Genomic DNA, 15,807 nt, shown 5'->3' on the forward strand with positions numbered 1-15,807 from the left:
ATCCAAAGCAGTAATCAGTGGATTCATGACAGTATTGTTATTGTCAGTGGTGAAAACAGTTGTGCTGCTTACATTTTTTTTTTTGTGGAAACTGCAACTAATCGATTCCAGGATTCTTTGATGAACACAAAGTTCAAAAAGTAAAAAAAAAAAAATATTTTGTAGCATTATGAAAGTCTTCACTGCCAATCAATTGAACGCATCCTTGCTGAATAAAAGTATTAATATAATAATTCTATAAATAATGCTGATTGGAGCATCCTTATGATGAGTGATTGTGTTAAATCAATTAAACTTGAATTGAATTGTGATCAATATCAGCTGATAGAGCTGATAGAGCACCCTCAGTTTGAACAATTAGTTCCATTATTGTTAACATTTTTAAGAATTAAGAATTTTTGCTTTAGCTAACTTTTCTTCTCTGATATTCTTATTAGATGGACTTCAAGGATGGCAGATTGTAGCTGATGGAGGTGGTCTCTTCACACCGCACTAATATCACACGCACACGCCGACGCAATATATCTAACCTGCGTCCTATCGACACTTCTTCCACTGAACCTTTCTCTTTCACGGTTGGACTCTGGAACTGTCAATCAGCTGTCAACAAAACTGACTTCATTTCAGCATTTTCTGTGCAATCTGGTTTGAGCATTCTAGGCTTGACTGAGACCTGGATTCGTCCAGAAGACTCTGCAACCCCAGCTGCTCTTTCTAATAACTTTTCCTTCTCTCACACCCCTCGTCAGACTGGAAGGGGTGGGGGGACGGGACTTCTTATTTCTAACAACTGGAAATACTCAACCCATTCTCCTCTATGCAATTATAGTTCTTTTGAATCTCATACAATCACTGTAACATCTCCTATCGAACTCCACATTGTGGTAATCTACCGCCCTCCTACTCAACTTGGCATCTTCTTAGAAGAGCTGGATGGGCTGCTGTCCTCGTTTCCAGAGGATGGCAGCCCACTTCTAGTCTTTGGGGACCTCAACATTCACCTTGACAAACCCTATGCTGCTGACTTCAATTCACTTCTAGCTTCATTTGATCTACAACGTGTTATCACTACATGCACTCATAAATCTGGCAACCAACTTGATCTCATTTACATGCGAAATTGTATTTCAGACAACATTGTGGTCAAACCCCTACACATCTCTGACCACTTCTTCATTACATTTGACCTACATCTTGCTACTTGTGCACTACCAACCCCTCTACCTGTTACTTTTAGAAGAAACCTACGCTCTCTCTCACACTCCCATCTTTCTTCTTTAGTATCCTCCTCCCTTCCCTCTCCTACTCACTTCTCATCCCTGGACACTAATGCAGCAACTGACACCTTATGCTCCACTCTTACCTCCTGTCTAGATGTTATATGTCCTCTCTCCTCCAGGCCAGCACGATCTGCTCCGACAACCCCTTGGTTATCCGATGTTCTTCGTGAGCATCGTTCCAAACTTAGGGCAGCTGAGAGAAAATGGCACAAATCTAAGGATCCATCCGACCTCAGTAAGTATCGGTCTATGCTTTCATCTTTCGCTACCCAAGTACATACAGCCAAATCTTCATACTTCCACAACAGGATCAACAATTCCCCGGACGCACGCAACCTTTTCAAAACATTTAATACACTGCTTTGTCCCCCTCCACCACCTCCCACAACTTCTATAACAGCTGATGATTTCGCCACATTTTTTACAGACAAAACTACATCGATCAATAATAAGTTCTCAGCTCCACACATACAGGAACTAAAATTGACCACAATCACGGCTGGAACCCCCCACTTCTCCTTCTGTCCTTGCTCGGAGGCAGAAGTAACCAAACTTTTCCTCTCCAGCCATCCGACGACATGTCCTCTAGATCCTATCCCCTCACACCTTCTCCAAGCAATCTCCCCTACAATCCTACCGGCGCTCACACACATCATCAACACATCTCTTCTCACAGGCACTTTTCCTACTACATTTAAGCAGGCCCGGGTAACCCCACTGCTCAAAAAACCTACACTTAACTCTTCACTCATAGACAACTACAGACCTGTCTCCCTCCTTCCATTCATAGCAAAAACACTGGAACGGGCTGTTTTCAACCAGCTATCCTTATTCCTCTCACAGAACAATCTACTGGACTCTAACCAATCAGGGTTCAGAAGCGGCCATTCAACTGAGACTGCGCTACTGTCTGTCACTGAAGCCTTGCGGACGGCAAAAGCTGAGTCCAAATCATCGGTACTCATCATGCTGGACCTATCTGCAGCTTTTGACACTGTGAATCACCAGATCCTCCTGTCCACCCTCTCAATGCTGGGTATTACAGGGACTTCACTTCGCTGGTTCAAATCCTACCTCTCTGGTAGGTCTTTCAGAGTGGCCTGGGGAGGCGAGGTATCCAAAACTCATCAACTGGTCACTGGGGTTCCTCAGGGTTCAGTTCTTGGACCTCTCCTCTTCTCCATATACACTACATCTCTGGGCCCCATCATACAGGCACATGGCTTCTCCTACCATTGCTATGCTGATGACACACAGCTCTATCTTTCTTTCAAACCAGACGATCCATCGGTAGCTGCACGGATCTCAGGTTGCCTGGCGGATATCTCTGCATGGATGAAGGAACACCATCTACAGCTCAACCTAGCAAAGACGGAACTCCTTATCTTTCCTGCCACTCCATCTCTACAGCATGACTTCTCCATCCAGTTAGGTTCATCAACAATTACCCCATCAACTTCAGCCAGAAATCTGGGTGTTATCTTTGACAACCAACTGACTTTCAAAGATCACATTGCTAAGACCGCTCGATCTTGCAGGTTTGCATTGTACAACATCAGAAAGATCAGGCCCTTCCTAACAGAGCATGCTACACAACTCCTCGTCCAGGCCCTGGTCATTTCCAGGCTGGACTACTGCAATGCTCTTTTAGCTGGTCTTCCAGCATGTACAATCAAGCCTCTACAAATGATTCAGAATGCAGCAGCACGACTGGTCTTCAACGAGCCCAAAAAGGCCCATGTCACACCTCTCTTCATATCCCTGCACTGGCTACCGGTTACAGCACGCATCAAATTCAAGACACTGATGCTGGCCTATAGGACAGCCACCGGATCATCACCTGCCTACCTCCATTCACTACTACACATCTACACTCCTTCCAGAAGACTGAGATCCTCTAGTGAAAGACGCCTCATTGTACCACCACAGAGAGGTATTAAATCACTGTCCAGAACATTCTCGTTCAACGTTCCTGCCTGGTGGAATGATCTTCCCACCCCTATCCGGAATGCAGACTCCTTAACAGCTTTCAAACGACTGCTGAAAACCCATCTTTTTCGACACTATCTGACTCAATAAATAAATAAAAAAAAAAAAAAAAAAAAAAAAAAAAATCCTCCCTTCTAGCCTGTTTTTCCTCTCTTTCTTGATCTTCTCCTTCTAGCCTGCACTCTTCTAACAACGCCTGATATATGGTATTTTTGAACACTTCCTATGTTGATCTGCCTCCTTAGGATGAATCACTTGTTGTATTCCCAATTGTAAGTCGCTTTGGATAAAAGCGTCGGCTAAATGAATAAATGTAAATGTAAATGTAAATGTGACTACTGTGCGATAGAGGGAAATAAGAAACCATTTCAGGATGAAATGGCCACAAAATGTTTTGTAACATCTTATGAGTACGTTTGATATTTTAGATTCTATAAGAATGTTTTGATCTTATTTATTTGTCAGTGATTATCAATCAATCAGCAAGCCAATTCACACATGAATCACCCATAAACTTTGTCCTTAGGTTATGTTTGAAGCAACAGCTGATTGATTTGAAGAAAGAAGGCTACAGTGATGCTTTCATGGATCAAATGCAACCTCATATCAAAATATCAGACTGGTGAGTGTTAACTTAAAATCATTTAATGCTTCTATATCTTAAGTGGTGAATTTCATTCTTTTGGTGCTGAATTTAATTCATTTTCTGTGAATGACATGTCCATCTGGGTCATCATATTCAGATTAAAATATTTAATCTAATTACTATAGATTTATTATTATTATTATTATTTTTATTTTAGCAAGAAACTTTGATTCTTCTGTGGAACATAAAATGTATTTTGAAAACTGTCTTTTTTTTGGAAAGTCAGTGTTACTTACAAACCAGTTTCTAATATGAAATCACATTTATGTGATGTCCTCTTTGCAGGTATGCACCACGCTCTGATTGTGCAAGTGAGTATGAGCTCTGCGTAGAGTTGCTTGATCAGAGGGAAAACCTCATCAGTATCTTTCAACCTGACAAAGCTCTATTTCTATATGAAAACGATGAGCCGTGGTGTCAAGTGAGTAACATAATACTGACAGTCTTGCCTATAATCAAACTAACAGTCTAGGTGTCATTGTTTCTGTATTTGTTTTACTTTATTTCAGATGACACATGTCTTTAAGGATTATGGACCTGGGGTTCGATTTATCCGTTTTACTCAAGGTGGGAATGATACACAGCATTGGGCAGGCTGGTATGGGATACGGGTCACTAACAGTAGTGTGGAGATCTGTCCAGCTAAAGAGAGATCACATTTTCAGGCAACACATACATAACTTAGAACTTAAAAGCCTTATGAAAATTGTAAGTGCATTTCTTGCTGTGCATGATTTGAGGACTAAGTCTGTCATAATCATTCTGCATTTATCTTTGCACTACATATAAATCAGTATTTAGCTGTTTATATTTCAAAAGGACTCTTGTTCCTTATTTTTTAGTTCTAAATGAATTCTTATTATTATCTCCTAAACACTGTTACAGTGAAACTGAGTACCTTAAACAGAACCATTTATGTGTTGTGGTAATAAGGAGGGCCATCATTAAGAACTTGATTCAGACATGTTCTTTCTAACCACATTGTGATCATTTTTAAATACTTATTTTTAATATGTGCAATCAAAATTATTCAACCCCCCAGAGACTGCAGTACTTTACAAATTCAAGCTTTTCTGAAGATCCAGGACTTTAAAAAATCCTACAACTCATCGCTTTTCATATGCCAGTAAACTGTTGTAGATGCAATTTTTTATAAAACACTGCTATGTCATAATTATTCAACCCCTGTTCAACATTGAATTAAGTCACTTATTTGTAAGGTGAGGAACAAAAGTGCCTTTTAAACACATTTAAGCCTTAAGAGCTGTTACTCTTTGAGCTGTTACTATTGTGAAATCTTAAGATTTATTATGATATTTTACTCAATATAGTATAATTTTACTCAAATGTATAACATATAGTTATAAAAGTAATCAATAGACTGATCAATATTACAATACCAGATGTCTTAGTACAGAATGTGAGTTTAAGGTGTCTGCCGTTAGGCAGCATGGGTATTTTCCACTGGACTATACCAGTGAACTTAAGTGAACTCATGAACTTTGGATAATCTCCAACATATGACAGGTGTGCGTAAACAACAATGATGTAGGTCCCATGTGACCACCGCCCCAACCAATTATTTTAAAAATGGCTGATCTAACCAGATTCCACCATTGAAGATGTGCCAGGGGAGCTTGTAATAAATTGTGGCGAACCAGACAGGCATAGCCAATTAAATACCGGAACTACAAATTTGGAAGCGCAGATAGGTATAAGAATGGAAACCCGGACAGACAGAGACGGAGATGCGGCGATCGCTGACCCGGCTTTGTTGCTCTGTTCAATAAAGTCTTATTTTGACATCTGGAACTCTGCCTCTCGAGCTTTAATGACTTCTTCGATGAGAAATGCATCTATTGCTCCACAACATTACCCATACATAAACTTGTTGCCCATGCATGTGCTGAAGTTGAGTAGCAAATATGGCAAAGTTAACAGAGCTCTCACAAAAGCTATAGAGAAGACTAGTTTTATTGCATTAGAATGTCAAGGCTACATGAAAATTTCTAAGACATTAAAAGTCCTAGAGACACAGCTGGCAGCCGTATTCCTTAGCTTAAAATGTGTTATACCAGAAAACCTTTGAGGGTGTTGAACAAAAAAGCGCAATATTATAAAATGTTCTATCAGAACAACTAAGCAAAAACCTGCAATGTACATCTAAAGACTTGCAAGATGACCCGATGAAAGGAGGAAAAACATTTCAATGCAGAGTATAAGATGAACACAAGACAAGTATGGCCTTCATATTGGGGCATCTTGCTGAATGCCACTCCTGACCTAGAAGAACATAAAAGGCTGACTTAAACATGTTGAAATTCATTTGGATAGACCTGTGGAGTTCTGGAAGAAGGTTTTTTATGAAGTGATGTGACCAAACTGGAACTTTTTGGACCCAAGCTGTATGTCTGTTGCAAAGAAGGCTCATAAGCAGCTCATAAGAAGAAGAACACCATCTCCATCGTCAAACTTGGAGGTGGATCAGTCCTATTATAGGGTTGTTTTACTGTAGAAGGAAGTGGAAATCATTACAGAATGAAGGACATTATGGATACTTTTGAGTATCAGGCCATTTTGGAAAGAATTGTGAGGCCTTTGGTGCAAAAACTGAAGCTGATGATTACTGGACTTTCCTGCAGAACAATCATCCCAGAGTATTCATCCAAATCTACTTAAGCTTGGTTCAGGGGTTGGTTGTAGAAATGTACTTGAGTGGCATGTTCAGTCTCCAGATGACATTGGAAATATTTGGTTGAATTTGAAGAAAGCAGTGGCAACGTAAAAAACAAAGATTATCATGTTTTGGAAATTTTCAGGTGAGGAATTGGGCCAGACTGTAGTAGAGAGGTGACAGAAGCTTCTAGGCACTTACAGGCAGCGTTTATTGGATATTTAATATTTAATATTATATTTGAATATTTAATGTTTAGAGCCAATTTGATTTTTATCATGATTCATCAGTGTTACATTCTCAGAATCACTCAAATGTGTATGTATAAACTTATCTAGTTTACTGATGCCTTTGTTGAATTGTTTTGCATGTCTTCTCGGATCCTGGGAGCTCTAGAGCTGCTAATATCACCTCATCAAATTTGCTCTTCAGTCCTTGCTTTGTAACAAAGAAAAAAAATCACATTGTTATACAAATACAGAAAAACATTTCAAATGAATACTTTAAGTCTTTTGCTGTTAACATGCATCTTTTCTTATCCACCTGTTTTTTTTTTTTTGTTTTTTTTTCTGACCCTGCTGATCCAATAAGCATTTTGCTGTCCAGTTGTCATGATTTAAATTAGCAATTTCTGTATTGCAATAGTCTTAAATATTTATCATGGACATTGAATCATTTTTTTTTTTTTTTTACTTTTCAGTGTGAATTAAATCTATTTTTGTCGCATTTTATCTGTAAAAAGTAAACCTAGTGATGCACATGAAAGCATTTTGACTTCCAGCGCATGTTAACAATTATATATCACTTTTTAAATAATTAAATTAATAGTAGTAATTGAGAATGGTGTGGTTTGAAATTGGTAAAATATGCTTGGAAAAAAATATTACTTCTCAAAAGGTCATAACACTTTGTGTATATTGTTGGAACCAAAGGCTGTCTTTATTCTTCTCATGCTGCGCTCATATTGCATTATTAGTCAGAGTTGTGGGCGGGACCAAAACGCTTCCGGTGTTACGACAGTACTTTCGGTTTGGGATGTCGGTAAACATGTGATTATAGGAATTATTATATTCTGATTCAGCGGGTTTGGAAATTTAGAATGTTTCTGTGTGTAACTAATGGGATATATAAACCGAAAAGAAGTACATATAACGAATCTGCTAAAGTGAGCCGTCAAAGCGCCTCTTTATCTTGCCAGGCATATCAGACTTTTCTAGAAGTGTTGTACTGCCGCATTAACAGAGTCGTTATTAGTTAGAAGAACGTTATTTCCCTTATAATTAATGCGAAGGTAGCTACCATTGTTTGTGTTTCAGTTTTTTACTGCAGCATCGTCAGACTATGAGACATACGTTAACCTACGTTTTCCACCCGTAGGTCTAGACGTGCAAGAGTGAGATCAAAAACAAGAATGGGCCAGTCAGGGAGCGGGCACATTCATGTTTCTTCGAGGGACTTTATACACAAATCAGATTCAGTAAGTTGTTGAGCTCTTGGTTTCCGTTATAGCCAGTTGTTATATAATTAGCATTGAATCAAATGCTAGTAGAAATGGACTGACTTGCCTTATGATAGGTAGATCATCTTGGACCAGCAAACCAGATGGCCATACAATGTTAAAATGGTCAGTGAGGAACATGGTAACTGATGACTAGCTAAAAACCAGAAGCCATGTTCCTCAGCTGGATTTTCCAATGGGATTAGAACTGAATCTTTCTTCTTCTGTCAGTACTCAGGTCTGCGTTCAGATGTTCCTCTACCTGTGGTTGAGGAGATCCTACTGAACCTGCCTGCTCATCAAGTGGTGCGAGTCTGTCGGCTGGTGTGTCGTGAGTGGAAGGAGCTGGTGGACAGTGCTGCATACTGGAGAGAGCGCTGTCGGAGAGAGGGATTTCAGCCATATGATGCTTCCAGACCACTAGACGACTGGCGCCTGTTTTACTTCTTATCTAAGAAACGACGTAACTTGATCAAGAATCCCAGAGCGGAAGGTGAGCCACTGGATACACTTCATATTCTGGACTGTTTCTCAGAAGCATCGTCAACCTAAGTTGATCATTGAAGCCATTGGTGGCAATAGTGTTTACAATCTATAGGTTTATGATGCTTTTGGGAATCACAGTGGTAGAATTTTATAGTGCTTTCCATGCAACATGCTTTCTTTCACCTGTTCCACACTCTTTGATTTGTAGTTTGACCTAGGTATACTATTTTTCAAACTTGGATATTTCAAGAAATACCCTCTTAAAAATAAAGGTGCTTTAAAAGGTTCTTCACAACAATGCCATAGAAGAACCATTTTTTGGTTCCACAAAGAACCATTCAGTCTAGGGTTCTTTAAAGAACCATCTCTTTCTTACCTTTTTATAATCTGAAGAACCTTCTTTTGCCATAAAGAACCTTTTGTATAACAGGAAGGTTCTTCAGATGTTAAAGGTTCCTTATGGAAGCATTTAGACAAGAATCATTCTTCTATGGCATCGCAAAGCACCTTTTTTTTTGTTCCCTCAGAGATTTTATGTTACAGCATCAGTGGTTTATTTATTATACCAGTTAATAAAGTTTAATTTGTGAATGTTTTGTCTGGTGCAGGTACGCCCCGGCAATGATGTTTACAATCTATAGGTTTATGATGCTTTTGGGAATCACAGTGGTAGAATTTTATAGTGCTTTCCATGCAATATGCTTTCTTTCACCTGTTCCACACTCTTTGATTTGTAGTTTGACCTAGGTATACTATTTTTCAAACTTGGATATTTAAAGAAATACACTCTTAGAAATAAAGGTGCTTTAAAAGGTTCTTCACAGCGATGCCATAGAAGAACCATTTTTGGTTCCACAAAGAACCATTCAGTCTAATTAAGATTCTTTAAAGAACTTTCTTACCTTTTTATAATCTGAAGAACTTTCTTTCGCCACAAAGAACCTTTTGTATAACAGGAAGGTTCTTCAGATGTTAAAGGTTCCTCATGGAAGCATTTAGACAAGAATCATTCTTCTATGGCATCGCAAAGCACCTTTTTTTAAAGAGTGTATTCCCCCAAAATAAAAAGTTAAAGGGCTGGTTGACCCAAAAATAAAAATTCTATAATTAAATACTCACCCTCATGTAAACCTGTAAGACCTTCGTTCATCTTCTGAACACAAATTAAGATACTTTTGATGAAATATGAAGGCTTTCTGACCTTGCATAGACAACAACATCTAGTCTAAAAAAGATAGGATTCAAATGCTTCCCATTGTAAACTAACCCTAAATGTGGAACCCTGAGCAATCTTGATCATTACATTTGGCCTTAAGTTAAATTACAAGTCTGAAAATAACAACAGTGTGCAAATGTTGTGGCACAGCACACAATATACAGCAGCATTCACTAGACCACTTGAGATGAAATGTCCCTAAATTTACTTAATATTTAAATGATTAATAGTAAAACTTTTTGTTTTCCACCTTATTTCATTCTGAATATGCAATGCCAGTGTCACTTCCTTCCAATTATATAATATGCTCCTCTCTGCTGGTCTAATTAGAGGAGTTCAGTGGATGGAAGATTGTACAGAATGGTGGTGACTGCTGGACGGTTGAAGATAATTCGACAGAAATTCCAAATTGCACAGTCCGAAAATACTTTGTCACCTCTTACTGGTAAGTTTAATATAACCTATTCTTCAGCTGAAAAGTCAAACTGAAATAGATGAGGCGTTATCACTTTATTCATAAACTTTATCCTCAGGTTATGTTTGAAGCAACAGCTGATTGATTTGAAGAGAGAAGGCTACAGCGCTGCTTTCATGGATCAACTGCAACCTCCTATCAAAATATCAGACTGGTGAGTGTTCCCTCAGAGATTTTATGTTAAAGCATCAGCGGTTTATTTATTATACCAGTTAATAAAGTTTAATTTGTGAATGTTTTGTCTGGTGCAGGTACGCCCCGCGCTATGACTGTGGAAGCGTGTATCAGATCTGTGTGGAGTTGCTTGATCAGAAGAAGAAACCCATTCACACCTTTGAACCTGAACAAATTTCCTTTCCACAGTGGAATGATCATCAGTGGTGTGAAGTGAGTACAAAAAAAGAAAAGTAACAATCGAATCTGATCAAATAACTGTCATTCTCATTATATATATTTTTTACAATAATTTCAGATGACACACGTCTTTAAGGATTATGGACCTGGGGTTCGATTTATTCGCTTCACTCATGGTGGGAAGGATACACAGTTTTGGGCAGGCTGGTATGGGATACGGGTCACTAACAGTAGTGTGGAGATCTGTCCAGCTGAAGTGAGATAGTGTCGTACTGTCCAAATTGGTTCTCTGTTATGAGGAAAACTGTGAACTTAATGGATAGTTCACCTAAAAATTAAAATTCAAACCTGTATAGACCTTCATTCATCTTTAAAACACAAATGAAGATATTTTTGATAAAATTCGAGAGCTTTCTTACCCTGCATAGACAGTAACGAAACTGCCACATTCAAGACCCAGAAAGGTAGTAAGGAAATAGTTCATGTGGTTTAACCTAAAATTTATTAAAGCTATGTGGTACTCTTGTAAATGTATGTTGAAGACTGACACAGAAGAAAGGAAACTATTTTTGTTTTCTTCATGCTCAAAATATTATACTCATAGCTTCGTAAAATTACGGATGAACCACTGATGTCACAAGGGCTATTTTAACATTGTCCTTACTACCTTTCTGGGCCTTGAACGTGTCTATGCAGGGTCAGAAAGCTCTTGAACTTCATCAAAAATATCTCAATTTGTGTTCCGGAGATGAACAAAGGTCTTACGGGGTTGGAACGATATTTTTGGGTGAACTATCAATTTAAAAGCCTTAAAGGAGACCTTCCAGAACAAAAATGTACAGATAATGTACTCACCCCCGTGTCATCCAAGATGTTCATGTCTTTCTTTCTTCAGTCGTAAAGAAATTATATTTTGAGGAAAACATTCTTTCCATATAGTGGACTACTATGGTGCCCATGAGTTTGAACTTCCAAAATGCAGTTTAAATGCAGCTTCAAAGGGCTCTAAACGATCTCAGCTAAGGAAGAAGAGTCTTATAAAGTGAAATTATGGGTTATTTTCAAAAACAATTGACAATTTATATACTTTTTAATCTCAAATGCTTGTCTTGTCTAGCTCTGCGTGTACTCTGTGTATTCTGGTTCAAGACAGTTAGGGTATGTCGAAAAACTCCCATCTTATTTTTTCCTTTCACTCTTACAAAGTGAACGTGCAAAAAAGATCAAACACCCTTTACCAAAAAAAAGGTAAAACAGTTATGTAGGACAATTTTGAAGTTGCAGGAGAAAATGAGATGGGAGTTTTTTGACATACCCTAACTGCCTTGAACTGGAATACACAGAGTTAATGCAGAGCTAGACAAGATGAGCATTTGAGGTTAAACCGTATATAAATTGTATTGTTTTTCAGAAAATAAGATTAGATAAGGCCCTCTTCCTCGGTTGGGGTTTGTTTAGATCCCTTTGAAGCTGCATTTAAACTGCATTTTGGAAGTTCCACAGAAGTTTACTATATGGAGAGAAATCCTAAATGTTTTCCTTAAAAAACATAAATACTTCACGACATCTTGGATGATAAGGAGGTGAGTGCATTATCTGTCATTTTTAGTTTTGGAAGTGAACTTTCTAAGTGCATCTCTTGTAGAAGATGATTTGAAGTCAATCATAAGCTGTTTATATTTCAAAAGGCCTCTTGGTCCTCCTTGCTTAGTTCTAATGAATTATTATTATCTCTCAAACACTGTATTACAGTGGAACTGTTCACTCTCTCCATATAGTTGTCATTTTTAATCATATTAATTTTCTACATGACAGGTTTATCCTAATCTGAAGATGCATAGCATACTTTTTGGTAAAGTGGCAATATATAAAACCATGTATTTTTTGTTACCACATAAATATATTTATATATTTTTATTCAAAATAACACTTTCTCAGATACTATCCAGTGACTCAGCTTGACATAGCATAACTTATCCCTAATATGGGGCAAGGTGTAAATCTTTAAGGCACTGAATTTGACTATAACAAAAGAGAGTAAAAGCTGCACACGTCATCACATTATGTGATATGAATACCATGGTATGCAATGTGGAAAAAACTGTTAAGTAAAAGCTATTGTTGCTTTCCTGATAAAAACCTGTACAAAAATAAAACAATCCTGTTAGCTTACACCCTGCTGCTGCTGTATCCAGTTCATAAAACCACACATTTGCATGTTTTCTGGGATCCCGGGGGCTCTAAAGCTGCCAATATCGCCTCATCAAATACATTCTTCAGTCCTTTCTGTAACGAAGAAAAAAGAGTGAATCGCGTTGTTATACAAATATTTCAAACTTTGCTTTATAAGGGAGCATATTGACAAGCATACCTACCTGTGTTAGAGCAGAGCATTCAATGTATTTCACTGCCTTTAGGTCTCTGGCTAGTTTTTCAGCTGTTTCTGGTTTGATCGGCTTTTGTTTGTTTTTTGCAAGCCTTGCAATAGTTATAGGATCATCTCGGAGGTCAATCTGAGTTCCAACCAGTAGAAAAGGGGTTTTCGGTGCATGGTAGGTTATCTCAGGCACCCACTGCATTACAAATGAACTGGTGTTAGTGACAAACACGTTATTCCACATGATGGACAACAGATCATTGACAGACTCACCTTTTCTTTTACATTTTCAAAGGAGGAAAGAGAAACTACAGAGAAACAAACTAAGAAGACGTCTGTTTGGGGATAGGATAGGGGTCGAAACTGATCCTGACCTACAAAATGTTGAAATATATTTAGGATCAGTTCTTGTGGCAAATGTTGAGACACGTTTAAGATATTCCTTGCGCTGTGTTGTAAGTTAACATTGCTTTGTGAATAGTGTTATTATCATACCTGCAGCATCAAATAATCTAATGGTATATGGTTCATCATCAACCATTACAGTCGCAGTTTGGTTGTCAAACACCTGAGAGGAAAAAAAACATAAATCTGAATGGACACTATATTGATAGGACCATTTTTTAATTTTTTTTTTTTTTTTTTTTACAACTGATGGGATTTAACTTTGTATTCAGCAGTTATTACTGATAATGGATACGTACAGTTGAGGTCAAAAGTATACATACACCTTGCAGAATCTGCGAAATGTTAATTTTACCTAAACAAGATGTACTTAGATACTACTGACCTGAAAAAGATATTTCACATAAAAGACGTTTACATATAGTCCACAAGAGAAAATAATAGTTACATTTATTAAAAAAAGACTCTTAATACTGTGTTGTTACCTGAATGATTCACACACATTTTCTTCATTTAGTTCATGAGTCCCTTGTTTGTCCTGAACAGTTAAATTGCCTGCTGTTCTTCAGAAAAATCCTTCAGGTGCCACAAATTCTTTGGTTTTTCAGCATTTTTGTGTATTTGTATCCTTTCCAACAATGACTGTATGATATTAAGATCCATCTTTTCACATTGAGGACACTCAGGACTGAGGGACTCATATGCAACTATTAAAAACTTGTGAAAACTTTTGAACAGAATGAATAGCTCTTAATGCATTGTGTTTTCTTCTGAAGCTTCAGTGAGCGTTTGAACCTTCTGTAATAGTTTCATATGAGTCCCTCAGTTGTTCTCAGTGTGAAAAGATGGATCTCAAAATCACACAGTCATTGTTGGAAAGGGTTCAAATACACAAAAATGCTGAAACTGTGAATTGTGAAATGAAATTGTGCGACCAGAAGGGACCTGAACTGTTCAGGATAAACAAGGGACTCATTAACAACTATTATTTAAAAAAACAAAACAAAAAAAAACAGCTGTGTAAAGTTTTGAAGGGGGTCATTTTTATAAATTCAACTATTATTTATTCTTGGGAACTGTAAAGACCTTTCATGGCCTTATTCAGGTCAGTACTAAATAAAAAATTACATGCATTTTGTAGGATCCCTTTTTATTTTGGTAAAATAATTAACATTCTGCAGATTCTGTAAGGTGTAAGTAAACTTTTGACTTTTTCGAAGTCAGTCAAGTTGGACATACTGTACCAAGGAGAGCAATAGCACTGCATGCATAATTTGAAGGAAAAAAAATCCTTACTGTTGGTTCTGATGGGAACTTGTTTGTAAAAGAAACCAAAAGGCAAGTTTTACCCACGGCTCCATCTCCAACTACCACACATTTAATTGTGGACATTGCTGTCGTCACAACTTGCTTTCCAGCATCTGGCATCAAAGTATCTGTAATTATTAATAAATACCATTTAGTTTTTAGTAGGGGTTAGGCTAGGAATTTCGAGATCAAACCATAGACTTGTGTCTCCTATAAAATACTTAAAGCTAAAAGCAATATTTACTGTATCAGCTAATGTTTTTCATTCACACAAGTTCCACTAAGATGGGTCATTTTCAAAATACAGTGACAAACATGACTTTTTTTACATATAAAAAGCAGTCAAGTATTTTAAAAAGGTGTCAGTCTATAGTATTTTAGTTCAAATAAAGTGTCTTCACTATATTCTGGATATGTTTGCTTAAAATTTGATTTTGTCGATTCGTTGCAACTTTTTAAAATTAATGCAAAAAAAATCATTAAAAAGATAATGAAAAAAAAACTAATTTTCCAGTTTAATTTATTGATTTTTTGTTTTGAAAATATTTTATGAGAATGTCACTGGCGTTACAACTTTTTGTGAGTAACTTAAAACAAAGAAAAAAAGCCATATTGTCGTTATGATTAGTACAAATTCAATTATGCTGACACATACTTACCACCAGATTTTATTCTTAAAAACTGGTCTCAATTCAAAACTTCTGTAACTCTTTTTTTTATGTCGGGAAGTCAACATTTTTGATAATGACCCACGTTACTGCATGAAATATAAACAAAAGCAATTCTGAATGAAATGTCTTCATACGAACTTCTTATTCATACCACATAACACACAAGTATTTAGACTGTGCTGACAGTGACCGAATTATGACATTATGGTAGATACCTAGTTTCTTAACAGCCTGACGAAACATGTTTGAACGGCGGATGAACTGTCTGTCAACTCTGTAAACGGTTCACAAATACCGCTGCTTTTTACTTTTAAGCTAAACATTGTAAACTAAGAATTAACAATTTACAACGGGTGAGAATTTGCCATGGCTGTGGCTGTCCATCCAGAACACGCTTCTACCAATCACATTTCAAAATACAAGTCCTC

At 37.4% G+C, this 15,807-nt stretch overlaps 3 protein-coding genes across 5 annotated transcripts; 2 read left to right on the forward strand and 1 right to left on the reverse strand.

Moving 5' to 3' along the window:
* Positions 1-3,606: 3,606 nt before the first annotated feature.
* Positions 3,607-4,595, forward strand: LOC141290533 (F-box only protein 44-like). The gene is made up of 4 exons (XM_073822657.1): positions 3,607-3,679; positions 3,796-3,891; positions 4,201-4,336; positions 4,425-4,595. The coding sequence occupies exons 1-4, from the start codon at positions 3,648-3,650 to the stop codon at positions 4,593-4,595; spliced, it is 435 nt and encodes a 144-aa protein (XP_073678758.1). The 5' UTR covers positions 3,607-3,647.
* Positions 4,596-7,595: 3,000 nt separating this feature from the next.
* Positions 7,596-12,790, forward strand: LOC141290915 (F-box only protein 44-like). Of its 2 annotated transcripts, none has more exons than XM_073823062.1 (7): positions 7,596-7,880; positions 7,967-8,066; positions 8,319-8,580; positions 10,120-10,234; positions 10,323-10,418; positions 10,516-10,651; positions 10,737-12,790. In XM_073823062.1, the coding sequence occupies exons 1-7, from the start codon at positions 7,873-7,875 to the stop codon at positions 10,881-10,883; spliced, it is 864 nt and encodes a 287-aa protein (XP_073679163.1). In that variant the 5' UTR covers positions 7,596-7,872; the 3' UTR covers positions 10,884-12,790. The 2 variants fall into 2 exon arrangements, with proteins under 2 accessions (XP_073679163.1, XP_073679164.1); XM_073823063.1 differs by having other exon boundaries at positions 7,604-7,630.
* cdc42l2 (cell division cycle 42 like 2) lies at positions 12,519-15,752 on the reverse strand. 2 transcript variants are annotated; one of them, XM_073823065.1, is made up of 7 exons: positions 15,595-15,720; positions 15,368-15,465; positions 14,697-14,836; positions 13,491-13,563; positions 13,269-13,369; positions 12,994-13,191; positions 12,519-12,904 (listed from the first exon to the last, which is right to left on the reverse strand). In XM_073823065.1, exons 3-7 carry the CDS (start codon positions 14,826-14,828, stop codon positions 12,815-12,817), a joined length of 594 nt encoding a protein of 197 aa, XP_073679166.1. In that variant the 5' UTR covers positions 14,829-14,836; positions 15,368-15,465; positions 15,595-15,720; the 3' UTR covers positions 12,519-12,814. The 2 variants fall into 2 exon arrangements, with proteins under 2 accessions (XP_073679166.1, XP_073679165.1); XM_073823064.1 differs by lacking the exon at positions 15,368-15,465 and having other exon boundaries at positions 15,595-15,752.
* Between the last annotated feature and the right edge of the window lie 55 nt (positions 15,753-15,807).

Source organism: Garra rufa, chromosome 18 (assembly GCF_049309525.1).
Source record: "Garra rufa chromosome 18, GarRuf1.0, whole genome shotgun sequence".
Taxonomy (NCBI): Eukaryota; Metazoa; Chordata; class Actinopteri; order Cypriniformes; family Cyprinidae; genus Garra; species Garra rufa.